Source organism: Squalius cephalus (genome assembly GCF_949319135.1).
Source record: "Squalius cephalus genome assembly, chromosome: 9".
Classification (NCBI taxonomy): Eukaryota; Metazoa; Chordata; class Actinopteri; order Cypriniformes; family Leuciscidae; genus Squalius; species Squalius cephalus.
The window spans coordinates 39,894,805-39,912,494 of record NC_137130.1 but is presented as its reverse complement, the minus strand read 5'-3'; the positions used below and the strand labels follow the sequence as shown (position 1 = coordinate 39,912,494).

Sequence of the window (17,690 nt, the reverse complement as noted above, 5' to 3'; positions counted from 1 at the left end):
CAAACAAAAGTAGACATCTTACAGATTCTTTTTTCACATTTCTTTTTTCTGTATGACCATATATAACGCAGTAATTCAAGTCTATTGTGCTACTATGTGAAGAAAAACCAGCAAAACGCGCCGGCGCGTTTGTTAACCCCTAATGGTTAACCAACATGTGCTACACCTTCCACACTGATGAACTTGTGAACCAAACAGGCAGCACATATATTATGCATATCATCACCAATGTTAACCTGCATGCAAGGAGGAAAACTCTTCGTAAAGGCCATGGTCGCCACTCAAAAGGGGAATTATTCCACTTGGCTAAGAAACTGTTTAGTGAAGAAAGAAAAATCTGACGTGATGGTGCCAAACATTAGCTAATAAGGATCAGATCATGTGACCCCACCACAGGCACATCTGTTGATAGTGGAGGCCGCCCTCACTCCGTTGAAGGAGGCAGGCATTGGGATCCTCAACTATCTAGATGACTGGCTCATAATGGCCCAGTCACAAGATCAGTTATACACACACACAGGTGCTCATGCACCTCAGCCGTTTGGGGCTTCGCGTCAATTGGGAAGAGAGCAAACTCGCCCCTGTGCAGAGAATCTCTTTTCTTGGTATGGAGGTGGACTCAGTCGACATGACGGCCCGCCTCACAAATGAAGTGCTGAAGAGTGGGACAGTGGCTATTCCAGAGGCTCCTGGGGCATTTGGCATCTGTAGCCGCAGTCGCGCCACTCTGATTGCTTCACATGAGACCGAGTCAGCGCTGGCTTCATGACCAGGTCCCAAGATGAGCCCAGGTCTACCGCGGCACACAATGAGAGGAAATCACTCTGGTCTGTCGCCAGTGTCCAGGCATGTTGTTGTCTCAACAGATGCCTCCAGCATGTGCTGTGGTGCTGTATGCGACGGGCATGCAGCCTCGGGCTCCTGGACAGGACCCCAGCTGCAATGGCATATCAATCACCCTGAGTTGCTATCAGTACACCTTGCCCAGCGCCGGTTTCTGCCATTGCTGCGGGGCAACAATGTGCTGGTCTGGACAGACAACACTTCGACTGTTGCGTACATCAACTGCCAGGGTGGTTTACGCTCCAGTCGTATGTCACAACTCGCCCGCCATCTCTCAGGTCGCAGCGACTCAGGTTGTCAGTCGTGCAGCTGACGAGCTCTCACGACAGTGTACATCCATGGAAGAGTGGAGACTCCACCCCCGGACAGTCCAGTTGATTTTGGAATGCTTGGGGGTCGTTCAGGTAGACCTGTTTGCAACGTTGGAGTCAACCCACTGCCAGTTGTTCTATTCCCTGACCGAAGTGACCCTCGGCATGGATACACTGGCACACAGCTGGCTCCAGGGCCTACGCGAGTATGTGTTTCCCCCAGTGAGCCTGCTCGCACAGACACTGCAAGGTCAGGAAGGATGAGGAGCAGGTCTTGTAGGTTGCGCCTTACTGGCCCACCCAAACCTGGTTCACAGAACTCATGCTCCTCTCGACACCCTCTCCCTGACGGATTCCCCTAAGGAAGGACCTGCTTTCTCAGGGACGGGGTACCACCTGCCACCCACTTACCTTCTACCTCTGGTACCTCCACGTGTGGTCTCTGGACAGGACGTGGAGAACTTAAGTTACCTACCTCCAGCAGTAGTTGACACTATCACTTCAGCTAGAGCCCCCTCTATAAGGTGTGCTTACGCTTTGAAGTGGAACCTCTTTGTTGATTGGTGTTCTTCCTGCAGGGAAGATGCCCTGTCATCATCCCTGTAGTTGCCCTGTCATCATAATTCCTTCAAGAAGGGTAGGAGGGAAGGCTGTCTCCCTTCACCCTGAAAGTGTATGTTGCCACTATTTCTGCACACCACAATGCAGTAGATGGTAAGTCTCTGGGGAAACACGACTTGATCATCAGGTTCTTGAGAGGAGCCAGGAGGTTGAATCCTCCTCAGTCATGCCTCATACCCTCTTGGGACCTCTCCTTGGTCCTGACAGCCTTACAGAGAGCACCCTTTGAGCCCTTGCAGTCAGTAGAGATTGAGATCCTGTCTCTTAAGACAGCACTCCTGACTGCTCTCACATCCATTAAGAGGGTGGGGGACCTGAAAGCATTCTTGGTTGACGAAGCGTGCATGGAATCGGGCTGGCTTACCCTCATCCTGAGACCCTGGCCTGGTTACATGCCCAAAGTTCCACCACTCCTTTCAGGGACCAGGTGGTGAACTTGTAAGTGCTGCCCCTGATGGAGGCAGACCCATCCCATGTGTTGCTATATCCTGTTCACGCTTTGCGTTTGTACGTGGACAAAGCAAAGCTTCAGAACCTCACAACAGCTCTTTGTCTGCTATGGAGGCCAGTAGAAAGGCTGTCTTCAAACAGAGATTGGCCCACTGGATATTGAACACCATCATCTTAGCATACCAATCCCAAGACGAACCGTGCCCCTTAGGAGTGAGAGCTCACTCAGTATGAATGTTGCTTCCTTCCTCCTGTTGGCGCTCGGAGCCTCTTTGGCAGACATCTGCAGAGCTGCGGGCTGGGCAACACCGAACACATTTGCAAGATTCTACAATCTCCGAGTGGAGCCTGTGTCTTCCCATGTTTTGTCTACAATTAGGTGATATGCTGGAAAGATGGCTCGGTGTCTCGCTTGCTGCGCCATTCCCCTGTGATGATGAGATAAGAGCACTTATTTTGCTCCACAGGTGAGTTCCCTGGCCAGTGAATCCTCCAGCATCCTCGACAGTCAGATACGGCGGAGGCATCTGACGCCAGGTCTAGTACTTGTGGGTACCTGAAGGAGGGAACGGAGATGTTAACGCCCATCTCCACAACTCCTGTACTTCACTTAAAGTGAGTATTCACACATTACCTTATATACCCTGAAGCGGGGGATCGGCTTGAGATGCAAATCTCACTCGCCAATGTACATTGGCTTGTTCTGTTACCAATCAAAGGTGATTGGGATCTGAGGCGAGATCCCAATTTGCCAGTCATTGGCGTTAATGTCACTGTTCCCTCCTTCAGGGAATAGGGGTTATATTAGTAACCTAGACATTTTCTGTAAAGTTATTTTGAAACGATGTGCATTTTGTAAAGTGCTATATAAATAAAAATGATTGGCCTGAGACCATGGCCTGGTACATCTACCTTAGTCAGGTTAGACGCTATATTGAATTTAATGCAAATGAAAACAAGGCTGTGAGGGATAGACGTACAGTCTCTACAATGGCACATTCTGTATTTTCACAACTCACAACTTTTAAAAGTGTTAATTTTGTGTCTACTGAAACGTTTTCCGGAAAGACGTTTTGTCAGCTGAACAATCAGTATGTTGTTAAACAACAGTGCAACAAAATTAAATAAAGTACTATGTGAGTAACTATCTACCTGACATGACCTCTATGAAACAAGAAAGAGACAGAGGCTGAGAAGAGTCACTGCAACTTATGTACATTGTAACTTCGGCTTACGTCAGTGAGTAATTTTGTATGTGTTCTATCCATCTAATGAATATCTAGTGCCAAGCACTGTCTCTCCCGCGAGACAGTGATAAATCAGGATAAATGAAACAGAATCCCCTCTGTTGCTCAGTCACGGCACATATGCTCACCAATCACTTGTTTTCACAATTGCCATTTCATCTGCATTGATTGTTGACTGCACTGCATGTGATCTGGGTCGATTTATGTCTATTCTGTACTTCCAAATAACAGCATTTTAGAAAGATAGTTCTGTGGAATAGTGCTATAATAAAACAATGCAATAATAATAGTCCTGCTCATTTAAAACTTTTTCTTTTCTTTTCTTTTCAGTGCTCTACACATATATTTACCGATAAGGCAATTCTTCTATGACATCATTCACCCCGAGTACAGCCCTGTGTGTGATGTGTATGCGCTGATGTTTCTGATAGATGTGGTGAACTTCATCGTCATTATATTTGGATATTGGGCTTTTGGAGTAAGTATTAGAAGTGCTCTCACAATCCTACAATAATTTTTAGTCACTCTTCAATTTAATTTAATTATTTTAGTGAAGTATTTCAATTTTAAGGAATTGCAGAAAGCATTGTATGTTTAAATGAGTTTGACAAAAGTTCCTGGATGGTCTACTATTTACGGTATATTTTCAAAGCCAAATTGAAGAACAAAACTGAGGTGACATTATTTCCAACAAAATCAGGCCAAAAAACAAAGTTGGTTTGGACTTTGTTTTGGGAGTTTGAAACAGCTTGCCAAGACAACATTCTGGAAAAATTGGCTCAGGCTGGTAAATACCTTCAAACTACCATTGGTTTGTAACAATTATGTAATGGGTAGGTATGGCGCTGTGACTCCGCCTTCTTAGACATGGGTTCATTTCTTCTGTTCAGTCCATCAAGATCAGACGTCCACGGGTAAAAACACAAACACACTGTAGAGATGTTATATATTAGAAATGTGTACCAACATTTGTACCGACTTGTAACACACAGCCGGTACAAGTTGGAAAAAAAGCTGTCATCTCATAATTATGACATGATGTAAATGCAGCAAATAGAGACGCCCTGAGAAGAGATTGAGTTGTTAATGATCATTAACAATCATTAATAATCAATAACCTGACAGAAAATATTTAATATTTATCTGTTATATTCCTTTTTTAACAACATTTTGAACTTTCATAAAGATATGAATAGTATAATAGCAAAACAGATACATTTCATCATTAACTAGATGCATTATGCAAAAAAACATTAGCAGTGTTTTGTGCATGAAAGACCCATGCCTGTTAGATCAACATGCTAAAGTGTCAAAGACTCTTATTTGGACATTTGAGCATACTGAATTTCATTGTTGAGATGTGACCACCACCATTTCTAACTTGCTCATCTGTTTTTCTGTGTTTATGTTTATTTGGTAATTAATGAATGTATTGAATGATTGATACAGAAGCACAGCGCGGCCGCCGATATAACAGAATCACTGTCAGAAGACCAAGTTCCTGAGGCTTTCCTTGTCATGCTTCTCATCCAGTTCAGTACCATGATTGTGGACAGAGCACTCTATCTCCGTAAAACTCTCCTTGGGAAGTGTGTTTTCCAGGTAGTGCTTGTGTTTGGGATCCACTTCTGGATGTTCTTCATACTACCTGGTGTCACAGAGAGGTGAGGAATAACTGAAGAACTGTTAATCACTGAAAAAGATCTGAATTATGAAATTACACAAATGGAAGTATAATTATGTAATGATCAAAACAAGTTTAGACCCTTTCACACCAAACCTGATGAAAAACACTGGGCCTGTCGTACTTTTCAAAGACATGCATCATGTTTTTGAAAAGTAACTAGTAAAGTAACTAATTACTTTGAAAATAAGTAATCTACCGCCAGCAGTCAATTTTGATATTCTAGGTATTATCAACTGGCCAGAATTTTGAGATCGCAATAGACATTAAGGACTATAATGCGCTAAGAGCTCGCTCAAGTACTGGGGAGCTAAACCATTTACTGCGTTGTAAGCAGTGTTGGTCAAGTTACTTGGAAAAAGTAATTAGTTACTGATTACTGATTACTTCTCCAAGAAAGTAATCCAGTTACTTTACTGATTACTTATTTTCAAAAGTAATTAGTTACTTTACTAGTAACTAATTATTTTTACATTCTTTTTTAAAAGTAACATTCTTTTTTAAAACTTGTTTTATTAGTTTCAGTATTTTAACTTTACGCACATTGCATCAATGACTCACTCATTAAGATGGTCGCCTGCCGCCTCCTACTGGCGGTTTATTAATATTATTTCTATGCACAAATAATATTTCTTATTTGTATGTTCAAAAAATATTTTAAATAATCTCATTACATTATTTAATGCAATTTATTTGATTGGTAACAGCCCTTTAGCATCTTATTATTCTATTGTAATTTATTGATCAAATTTAAGAATTTTAAATGAAAGATGAAGCAAACGATTAGGGAAAAATGCCCTTTATAAAGGTTAAAATATCATAAATATGCCGATTTATATATGTTAAAGCTGACTGAACTGATGAGAATACTGATACGGAATAAATTATATTTACAACACACACACAAAAAATCAAATTTTTTTCCTGTTCTAACAAATGTTTTTACTCGGACAAGTGAATGACCGACCGAAGGACAAATGAAAAGGCTTAAATGTTGAGCCCTGGTATATGTTTTTTTATTATTATTCATTTACTTACCCATAAACCTGTCTTTAGGAAGCCATAAGTTACAGTGGCAAGAATACCTTTGTGAAACCTTTGGGGGTGGTGGACAGGGTTTACATTAAGACAGGAGTTTGCCTTAATCTAGTTGATTATGCATTTCTTTTCTTTTATTCCACAGCTGATGTGTGCAGTTTTTTTTATTGCTTGCATTAAAATCATTTTCTCTTGTTTTGTTTTTTAATTGCAGTCTTTTTCTTCTGCCATTCATGCTTATCAGCTCCATGCAATCTTAAGCTTTTCTTGGTTCAGCTGCACACAGTCTGAAAAGGTTTGCTAAAATAAAAGACCCATTCTAAGAGCCATCGTTTAAGCTGTTGACTTTTCTACCTTGGGAAAGAACGTTAAACGAACAACTTAAAAAGGCATGACAAATCATGACATAAGACTGACATCACTCACATCGCACCAATGCATTATCCCTCAGGAACAAATATAACGTCTGATGTTTGCACGTGCATACCAGTTTACCATTACGACATCGTTCATGAATAAACATGACGTCTGAACACGGACAAACGGTGCGTGTTGACGCGTCAAAATTCACGCGTTTCGTTCAAAGACTTTTGAACGCGATCGCTTGCCATAGTGTTTACCACTGACTTCGCGGCGCTCATGTCATTGTCACTCACGAGTAGTGATCGACCGATATATCGGTCGGCCGATAAATCGGGCCGATATTTGCAGGTTTGACGCGGCTGCTGCGTTCGCCGATAGTTTTTTCCCGGCATTATTTACAGACAGGCGTCCGCAGGCAGCTCTGTGTTGCTGGAGACGCTGCAGTTCACGTGCAGCCCATGCACTGCCCCTCCCACACTAGCAGAGTGCTGGAAGCCTCTTCAAGACAATGGCGAGTTTTAAACTTTCAAAGCATCTTTTAACTGTTTGACTTAGCTGAAATATTGACATACACTTTAAAAGTGGAAACACGTTGCTCTATATGCGTGTGCAACTAAGCAAGTTTGTGGGTCCAAATGGAAAACGTGAATGCCTCATCTATAAAACTGCTTGTCATTGTATTTAGGGAGCTGCAAATAGTTAAGTTTGAGGATATGCATACGACAGCTGTTACGAACACTGGTCATAGGATTAAATAATGCCGATGTTGTTCCGTGATATTTATTTTCAGTAATTTTAGCACCGAACTTTTTTTTACTTGTTCTACCTCACATGTTTTTAATATTTGTCAAATATAGTTTTTTTTTTAAGTTCAATAAATGTTCCTTTTTTAAATTGAGACTTGTAACATTTGTTATCATCATTGTGTCATTTTTATGATTTAAATTGAGTGAGCAAAAGCAATATCGGCTCCAAATATCGGCCCAAGAAAATCGGCAGCCCGTATCGGTCATCGGCTAAGGCTGATGAAAAAAAATCGGTATCGGCATCGGCACTAAAAAATCCATATCGGTCGATCCCTACTCACGAGTCACGGCTCAAGTCGCGAGACAGTCTCGCAGTAATGCAGCCTGCTTACGGGGAAGTAACAGTAATCTAATTACTGTTTTTGCAATTGTAATCCCCTACTTTACTCGTTACTTGAAAAAAGTAATCGGATTACTGTAACGTGTTGCTTCTAACGCGTTACTGCCCATCAGTGGTTGTAAGTAATCAGCATTATTTAAAAATGTATGCAATGTTTAATAGGGAGCCAATGCAGTGTTGACAGAACTGGGCTAATATGGTCATACTTCCTGGTTCTAGTAAGAACTGCTGCATTTTGGACCAGCTGTAGTTTGTTTATTAAGCGTGCAGGGCAACCACCCATAAGAGAATTACAATAATCTAGCCCTGAGGTCATGAACGCATGAACTAACTGTTCCGCATTTTTCATTGAAAGCATATGTCGTAACTTAGATATATTTTTAAGATGGAAGAATGCAGTTTTACAGATGCTAGAAACGTGAAAATGAAAGATTGATATCAAAAAGCACACCCAGGTTCCTAACTGATAACGAAGACTTGACAAAGCAGCCATCAATTTTTAGACAGAATTCTACATTATTATGTGCAGAGGTTTTTGGTCCAATCATTAGAAACTCTGTTTTTTTCAGAATTAAGTAATAGGAAATTACTAATCATCAGCTATGCATTCCGTTAATTTTGTGAATTGGTAAGTTTCGTTGGGGCGCGAAGAAATATAGAGCTGGGTATCATCGGCATAACAGTGAAAACTAATGCTGCCCAATGATATCATCTCCCAAGTGTAGCATGTACAGAGTGAACAGTAATGGTACTAGTACTTTGCCTTGCGGTACTCCATTCTTAACTTGTGATCGATATGACATCTCTTCGTTTACTACTACAAACTGATAACAGTCAGATAAGTATGATTTAAACCATGCTAATGCAATTCCACTAATGCCAACATAATTTTTGAGTCTATTCAAAAGAATGCTGTGATCGATAGTATCAAATACAGAACTAACATTGAGTAACACTAATAGAGAGATACAACCACGATGGACTATGGACAGTAGTATTCCTCTTTTACATAAGGTATTTTAAAAGTATAAATTTAATAGTATAAGTTTAAATGACTTGTCTCTGAGAGAAAAAGCCGTTAGAATTGTTCATTTTAATTTTTCTCAAATGTTTATAATTTCAGGAGGTTCAACCGGAATCGAGTTGCTCAACTGTGGTACTTTGTCAAGTGCATCTATTTTGGTCTCTCAGCATACCAGATCAAATGTGGCTACCCTAACCGGGTTCTTGGAAATTTTCTTACCAAGAACCACAACTACTTCAACCTCTTCCTCTTTCAGGGGTAAGTCAGTTACAACGACTGATTTGTTTCTGTATAATCAACAGAATGAATAAAACAATGTGTCATACAGTCTACTAAATGAAAAGGGTAACTGTTTAGAATAATGGTCCATTATTAATAGGTAAATATGAATTCAGGACTTTCAGGATTCAGAAATACTTTAAAATAATGGTCCAGATTGCTGGTTGTTCTTGAAGATCACTTCAAGTTATCTTATTTCCAAGTGAAGGACATTTGTTTTTAAATCTGGACCATTATTTTAAAGTGAAAAAATACTTTGTTTTCATTTTAATTCTACTCTTTCAGAAGTTGCAAAATAGAGCCTTTTACTGTATAACAGTAAAAACATGGATAGCCGGAAAGTTTTGTCAATGGAGGGGAAAGAGTTAATATAGTACTATGTTAGGAGTAAAAAAGACAGTTGCTCACATCACAGACAAATGTTAGTGTTGTGATTTATTATTTAATTGTTAATTTGTTACAATTTGTCATAGTTAGTTAATAGTTCTTAATGAGGCTAATCTAATTTTGTAATTATTGATTGCCTATTAAGTCTAAAATCTAGAATCCTGGAGCATAACTTCAAGCCATTAGTATCCTGACCAGGGAATCCTGAAAATTGTTCTGTGTGGATAATTTCTACAGCTCAAATAATCAGAGAAGCATGATGCGTTGATGATTTGCCATTTGTACTTGTGTACTTAGACCATTGTTAGTGTGTGTGTGTCTCACTAATGGGCAGTTCCCTTTCAGCCGGTCACTCTCGACATACGTCAGAGGTGATCTGACGAATGGGGATATCGCTTGAGAGACCAATCCACTTCGAGTGTAAAATAAACGAGCCAATGGACATTGGCATGCGAACGTGCATCAGATGCTCCACCCCGTCGCGCGGGTATAAATACGGAAGCGGATGCGGCGCATATTGTCTTTCTCTTCAGAACTGAACGGTGAATGATGTTCCTGTTCTGCAAAGGATCTTCTTTGAGTGTCTGCTGGACGAGTCTTTTCTGGAAAGAAGCCTCTACTAGTTGGTGTCGGTGCCATTCTTCTTATTATGTAACGAGTACATCGGGTGTTGTAGGAAGTGTTTCCGGTTACAGCTGACCTAATTTATGCAGCCTAATAATCATTTAACTGATTTGAATAATAGGAATGTATAATGTTCTATGTGTATGCCAGGAGATGTGTTTTTAGTTTAGATTTAAATTGACAAGAGTGTGTCTGCTTCCCGGACAATGTTAGGAAGACTGTTCCAGAGTTTAGATGCTAAATAGGAACAACGTGTGCAGTGGTAGTCCCAATCTCTCGAAAGAGCTTACAACCAAAACAGCTGTTTTCACAGCTTTCAGAGTGGGCGACTTCAATGAGTTGCTGGTTAGAGGTTGCGTCTTCAATGAGACTGTGAGAGCTCACACAGGCTTGTACTATCGCCCTGTTGTGTGGCCGCAGCCATCTCCCTGTGCGCTTCGGCACCAGAGAGAGCAATTTCCTAAAAGAGCTAACACTGTTTGACCCTGCGTCTTTTTCAAGATGTCATTCAAACCATGTGTTTCTGGATGCGGTCGTTGCCTGACTCCGGCGGACGGTCATGATCACTGCATCACGTGCTTGGGCTATAAGCATTCTGAGGTAGCGTTCATGGATGTCTCATGTTCTCACTGTGGGAACATGTCCATCGTGGCATTACGGTCGAGACTCCAAAACCTCGAAAGAGGTAGAGCCCCTTCGCATAATCTCTGATGTAGTTATTCTGGCCAGAAGAAGCCTACTTTGGTTAATAGCCTTGGTGACCTGAGGATCACAGTAAGTCAACCTCCTCGGGCCCCTCACTCCTCTTTAACGCCACAAGACGTGCAGCTTCCAAGAGAGCGCGCAGGCCCTTCTCCAGGGGTGTCAGTCATTTCTTTTGGGCCGCCACCGGATGATCGGATGTCGATTGCTGCATCGAAGGGTGAGCTAATGTCCTCTGGGGATGAAGATTCAGGTGCGTTGCCCCCTTCGGGTGTGGCAGCATTGACCGAGTAAGACCCAGAGCTCACGGCTATTCTCGGGCCGCCGCAAGTGTCGGGCTCGAGTTGAACCCTCCACAGTGTCCTGAATCTTCACGGCTGGACAACTGGTATCTCGAGGAAGCCAATGCTGGTTCTTAGCGCTCCACCCCAGTGCCTTTCTTTCCGGAAGTGCATGACGAGGTCACCAGATCATGGACAGCACCTTTTTCTGCCCGAAACCAGTCTGGTGCCTTTTCCTCCCTCACTACCCTCGATGGCGGAGTGGCTAGGGGGTACATGTAGCTCACCCCTGAGAAGCCGTCTGTGGCAATGCAACTGTGTCCCAAGACCGCTACCTCTTGGCGGGGTAATCGCGTCTCCCCTCCCGGGCTTGTAAGTTCTCATCCGCTCTCGCGGGCAAGGCTTACCTGTGGCTGAACCTGGCAGATATGCGTGAGCCCGACAAGGTTCGTTTCCTCAATGCCCCTGTTTGCCAGGCCGGCCTCTTCAGCAACACTGTGTAAAACTTTGCCCAGCAGTTTTCTGCAACCCAGAAGCAGACAGAGGCAATCCGGCACATCCTGCCCTGAAGACCAGCTGCTGCCTCCAACCAGTCGTCGGCCGCAGCAACTCAGCCTGCCCGTTTTGCTGGCTCATCCGTACCATCAGACTCGGCTATGCGATTTCAGGTTGTCAGGCCCCCACCCAAGTTCAGGAGCAGCGATGACCCTGTCTTGCAGGCAGAGATCGATGTCCTACTGGCTAAGGACCCGATCGAGCCGTTCCCTCCAGGCGATATGAAGACAGGGTTATACAGCCCCTACTTCATTGTACCCAAGAAAGGCGGTGGGTTATGGGCAATCTTGGACTTACGAACCTTGAAACCTGACCTGCACAAGCCGCTCGGATTGCTACATATGAGACAGCTTCAGCACTGGATTCATGGCCGAGTCCCGAGAGGGGCGCACTGTCACCAAACCTACAGCCCGTGGTCGGACCCTTCGTTCCTATGGGCATGAGTTACCTAGAACAAGTGTCTAGGCATGCTGTGGTATTCACGGATGCCTCTGCCGCTGGCTGGGGGGCCACGTACAACGGGCATGCAGTGTCAGATCTGTACACGGGCCCCTGCATTGGCACATCAATTGCCTTGAGTTGCTCGCAGTATGCCTTGCGCCGGGCGGCCTCAAGGGGCCGCTACACGGTAAACAGCACTGCGACCGTTGCGTACATCAACCAACAAGGTGGTCTATGCTCCCGTCGCATTTCACAACTCGCCTATGGGAGTCTCCTCCTATGTCAGAAGCATCTGAGGTCGCTTCGTGCCATTCACATCCCTGGCATGCTCAATTGTGCAGTCGACAAGCTTTCACGACAGCCTGCGCTTCCGGGAGAGTGGTGACTCCATCCCCAGGTTGTCCAGCTGATATGGGACTTCTTCGGAGCCGCACAGGTAGATTTTTTTGCCTCCCTGGACTCGTCCCATTACCAGTTGTTTTATTCCCTGACCGAGGGGACCCTTGACACAGATGTGCTGGCACACAGCTGGCCCCGGGACCTACGAAAGTATGCGTTTCCCCCAGTGAGCCCTCTCGCACAGACGCTGTGCAAAGTCAGGGAGGACGAGGAGCAAGTCTTGTTAGTTGCTTCGCACTGGACCAACCGGATCCGGTTCCCAGAACTCATGCTCCTCGTGACAGCCCCTCCTTGGCCCATTCCTCTGAAGAAGGGCCTGCTTTCTCAGAGATGGGGCACTCTATGCCACCCGTGTCCAGACCTCTAGAACCTCCATGTCTTGGTCCCTGGAAGGGACGCAGAGGTTCTAAGTGGCCTACCCCAGTCAGTGGTGGACACTATCACTTCCGCTAGAGCCCCCTCTATGAGGCGCCTCTACGCATTGAAGTGGAACCTGTATGTTGAATGGTATTCTTCCCACTGGGAAGACCCTCGAAGATGCTTGGTCAGTGTTCTGCTTTCCTTCCTTCAAGATGGGTGGGAGCAAAGGCTGTCTCCCTTCACCCTCAAAGTTTGTGTTGCTGCAATCGCCGTGCATCACAATGTGAAAGAAGGTGAGTCCGTAGGGAAGCATGACCTGGTCGTCAGGTTCTTCAGAGGTGCGAGACTGTTTAATCATCCTCGTCCTACCTCAGTACCCTCTTGAGCTTTCTCTCTGGTGCTCACTGCACTTCAGAGGCCTCCCTTTGAACCTTTACAGTCAGCTGAGTTGAAGATTCTGTCACTAAAGACAGTACTTGTTCCTAAATGTCGGCCTGCAACGCCACTCCCACATGCTGGGCCGGATATGTGCATCTATTTGCTCCAGTAGTGTTCCCCAGGAATAGCTAACCCTGTTGAGGTCCTCCGTCACACCTGCGGCAGTCAGACGTTGCGTAGAGCTTCTCTGCGTAGAGCACCTACCTTCCGCCCCAACACTGGGGGCAGGCCAGGAGACTCAAGCGCTGATAGGGCCAGCAACAGTGGCGTGTTGGTAGAATACCCATTGAAAGTGAATACCCATTGAAAGTCATACAATGAAAGTGACCGACCGAAAGGGAACGTCTTGGTTACATATGTAACACTCGTTCCCTGAAGGAGGGAACGGAGATGTATGTCCCGGCGGCACAGTTGCTGAACCTCCGCTGTATGGCCAAGTCATAAGGTCTGGCTATGTCCATTGGCTTGTTTACTTTACACCCGAATTGCATTGGTCTCTCAAACGAGATCTCAAATTGTCAGATCACCTCTTAGGTACGTCTCCGTTCCCTCCTTCAGGGAACGAGGGTTACATATGTAACCAAGACGTTTTCTTTCTTCCACAGGTTCCGGTTCGTTCCTTTCCTGACTGAGTTGAGGGCCGTGATGGACTGGGTGTGGACAGACACCACTCTTAGCCTGTCTAACTGGATCTGTGTGGAGGACATCTATGCCAACATCTTTATCCTCAAGTGCTGGAGGGAAGCGGAAAAGGTGAACACTTGACATCCAAATAAATTTTATTGTAAGGGGATTTACAGTTAAATACCCAAAAGCCAGATATGATTAATTAAGACCAGAAGTTAGAAGTGCAGTCAATTTAAGACAAGAGTCAGAATTATAATAAATTGAAGATAGTTGGCAGTTTCATCAGGCAAAAGTTGACAGTTTCATCAGGCAAAAGTCAGCTTCAGTGTTCACAAGGAGTTTGTAGGAAGAATAGATATATGTTTTAACACGTGCTGAAGACCTTTCTCAAACAAAACGAGTCCATATTTCATTTCTGGAAGCCAAGCTAAATAAGCAAGCACTGTTACTGCATTCCTGGCATGGGCCAGCCCCTTAGTCACCTCTCAGATATCAAATACAGAATACATTAGAGAATACATGAAAAGAACATTTCAGTAATCACACTGGTAAAAACAAAGTAAAAACTCATAAGCTTAGATAAGTCATTCAACTCATTTGATCTTTAGAAGGAAAAATATTGATTAGTACCTTGATTGTAATCAGTCAATGTAGGTCAGTGGTTCAGTACCTGTAATTCTATAAAAAATAATATTAGAATGTTTCTATGTTCAGTCGATTTTACTACCACCATCTCAGACCAAATTCGCAGAAATAAAATACTTTACTTGCATCTTTCTTCCTCTGAGCCATTTGAAAACTTCAGCTGATACCTTTATCAACAATTGTTTTTAAAATGTAAGTGTCTGTCACACTTACATGACAGCTATAGCTAGGCGAATTACCAATGTTGTGTTGCAAAGACATTATAATGCTCTATGGCAGTGGTTCACCCAGATCACACGTGATTCAACTCATCGAAATTGAGAAACTTTTATGATTCTAACGTGTGTCAGTGATCACATGTGTATTGTATGTTTTCTGGCCACAGAAATACCCTCATCAACGAGGACAGAGGAAGAAGAAGGTGGTGAAATACACCATGGGCGGCTTCATCATTTTTGCTCTTATCTGCATCGTCTGGTTTCCTCTTCTCTTCATGTCATTGGTTAAATCTGTAGCAGGAGTTACCAATCAACCGTTAGATGTGTCCATCCAGCTGAGCATATTAGGATACGAGGTGTGCAATTTAACACAGTGACATTGTTGTCTTTATTATATGTGCTCACAACATACATTACATTCACACAAGTATGTTTATATCTGTGAAATATGTCTATATGTTAATATATATATATATATATATATATATAATTATTGTATGCATATATTTGAATAAATATATATTAGAGCTGGGAAAAACAATGTGTTCTTTTCTGTGAATAATATAGACTATGTTTACAGCCATTGTTCAGCATGAGTGCTCAGGAGAACAATTTGATCCCATACTCTCAATCAGCCTTACAGAGGATGACCAATCACTACGCCACTTACCCGGTACACATTACATTTGTCCCTCGTAGTTATCTACAATCACACTTTGAACCTTGAGTTTAAACAGCTAGACTGTCATCCTTCTGATGTCAGTCTGATCAAACTATCCTCCTTGTGCCTCAATTAGTCGGCGATGCAGTTCATTGTGAACTATATGGCAGAGGACATAGTGTTGGCAAAGATCAAAAGTGACGCCAGTCTGCTGTGGAGCGTCAGTCCTGCCAGCCGAGACGCCATGATCAATGAACTCAGCAACTCAACACACTTCTACATCACTCTGCGCTGGACTTTACTGCGGTATACTCTCACAAGTACAACAACTGCACACATTATACAGGCCAAAGGCTTGATGTATTCCAATGAAGTTCTTGAGCCCAAAAGATCTTTTTAGTTAATCCTATACATCCTGTCAGAATGTGAACGTGTACCATGATGGGAAACAGTTCTGTATGTTCTCACTCATGTAGTCTTCTGTCTCATCTCATAATCAACATTTCACAGTGCGTGTGATATGTCACTGTGTATTTTGCTCGTTTGAGCAGAAATGCATCGCTGGTGATGAATGCTGAGACGGCTGGTGAACACACAGTGAAGTATGAAGACAGCGTACTGAGAGATGAACTGGTGTCTATGCTCAGAGGGACACACAGCCGTCCACTGTACGTGTTTCTCAAACATTTAAATGTGGATTCTCGCTACATCTGTTTTTAACACTTCTCATTCTATCTGTTTTCTGATGCCTGTCAGGATGCTGGAAAATCTGCTGCCAAAGTATATCAGAGGAACTTCCGGACCTAATGCTAAAGTGGCACATCGACTTCAAGTGGGTGAGTTAACAACTGTATTTTAAAATTTATTTAAAAGAGACTTAAATGCTTACAATTGCACTATTTCTGATTTTCTACCTTGTTCTTGCATGTACTCTTATAGACAATCTTTGAAACTGTGTAATTTTAGCACTTCTCATGTTTATTAAGAGGAATCTCTACATTGTTTTTCTGCAAGTTGCTTTGCATAAAAGCATCTACTAAAAAAAAAAAAAAGTAAATTAATGGCATTAGAACGTCAGATCTTTAACAGAATCATTCACAGAGCGTTCCAGAGGCTCGGATGATGGTCATCTCCAGTTCTTCCGTCCTCTGTCCGTCAAACTGCAGCGGGGGAACGGGAGCTCCGCAGGGATGGGGTCGCAGTGGTGGGTGGTGGAAGAGTGTTTTCCTGAGCCTCCAGCCAGCACATGCCAGAGTATTGAGATGGTGGTGTTCAATGATAAAGTCAGCCCATCTAGTGTGGGCTTCCTAGCCGGATATGGGTGAGTTTAAGACATTTTTACAATTTCTGTATCATGTCTGGTATGTAACTTAGCTACATGCAGCTTTAAAAGAAAGTAATTAACTGATCAAAAAGATGGAAAAATACCAAGAACATCTTCAGTATGCAATGAAGTGAAAGAGGATTCACTTTATCTAAAAACATCTGCTTAATACATGTATGATGTAATGCACATTTAAAGGTAATTTAATATTTTAATAAAATAAACAGTATTTAACTCAAAACAGTGTTTGTGGCAAGATTAAAATTCATGTATATTTAGCAGCAACAGTGTGCAGTACTTTTTGCAGTGGCATAAATTATTTTACACACAAATTACAATTGCAGAAATAATGTAAATAAATAAATATAAAAATGAATATTTGAATGAACTGGTGATTTAAAATATGAAATCTATCCATCTTGTTGTTTTCTCTCCTCTTGTGCTGCAGCATTGTGGGTATGTACATGTCCGTGGTGCTGGTCATTGGTAAGTTTGTGCGGGAATTCTTCACAGGCATATCTCGATCCATCATGTACGAGGAGCTGCCGTGTGTGGACCGCGTGCTCAAACTGTGCAATGACATCTTTGTTGTGCGAGAGGCTGGAGAGATGGAGATGGAAGAGCAACTGTTTGACAAGCTCATCTTCCTGTACCGCTCACCTGAGACCATGATCAAAATGACCCACCAAAAGAACGAGTAGCTTTCATTTATGACTGTCAAAATATCAACCTCTGAACATCTCAGGAGGACAATATTGTATGAAACTAGCGTCTGCTATAAGGCACCAAGCAGAAAGTCTTTTATACATTATACTGCAGTACTAAGGAATATGATGTGCATTTACATCTGTCCATGAGGGGTTTTTGATGCCATGTACTGCATAAACTGAAAATAGCATCAATGTAAAATAAATCATATATTCATGAATGATAGAGGTTGGATGAAATAATGTATGCTTAATTGACTTCACTATTGCTATATCAATATTCATACAATGCATGACTATTTCATCTTTAATATT

At 42.8% G+C, this 17,690-nt stretch overlaps 1 protein-coding gene across 1 annotated transcript in view; it reads left to right on the top strand.

Annotated features, from left to right (window-relative positions):
* LOC307163967 (piezo-type mechanosensitive ion channel component 2) overlaps positions 1-17,448 on the top strand; it is a gene marked incomplete at its 5' end in the record, with an annotated part of 89,218 nt that extends 71,770 nt beyond the window's left edge. The window contains 11 exon segments of the mRNA XM_079880314.1: positions 3,803-3,950; positions 4,922-5,136; positions 8,827-8,985; positions 13,799-13,946; positions 14,851-15,039; positions 15,264-15,356; positions 15,481-15,650; positions 15,896-16,055; positions 16,057-16,180; positions 16,446-16,665; positions 17,117-17,448. Coding sequence (XP_079736440.1) covers positions 3,803-3,950; positions 4,922-5,136; positions 8,827-8,985; positions 13,799-13,946; positions 14,851-15,039; positions 15,264-15,356; positions 15,481-15,650; positions 15,896-16,055; positions 16,057-16,180; positions 16,446-16,665; positions 17,117-17,369 — 1,879 coding nt within the window. The 3' untranslated portion in view covers positions 17,370-17,448.
* Between the last annotated feature and the right edge of the window lie 242 nt (positions 17,449-17,690).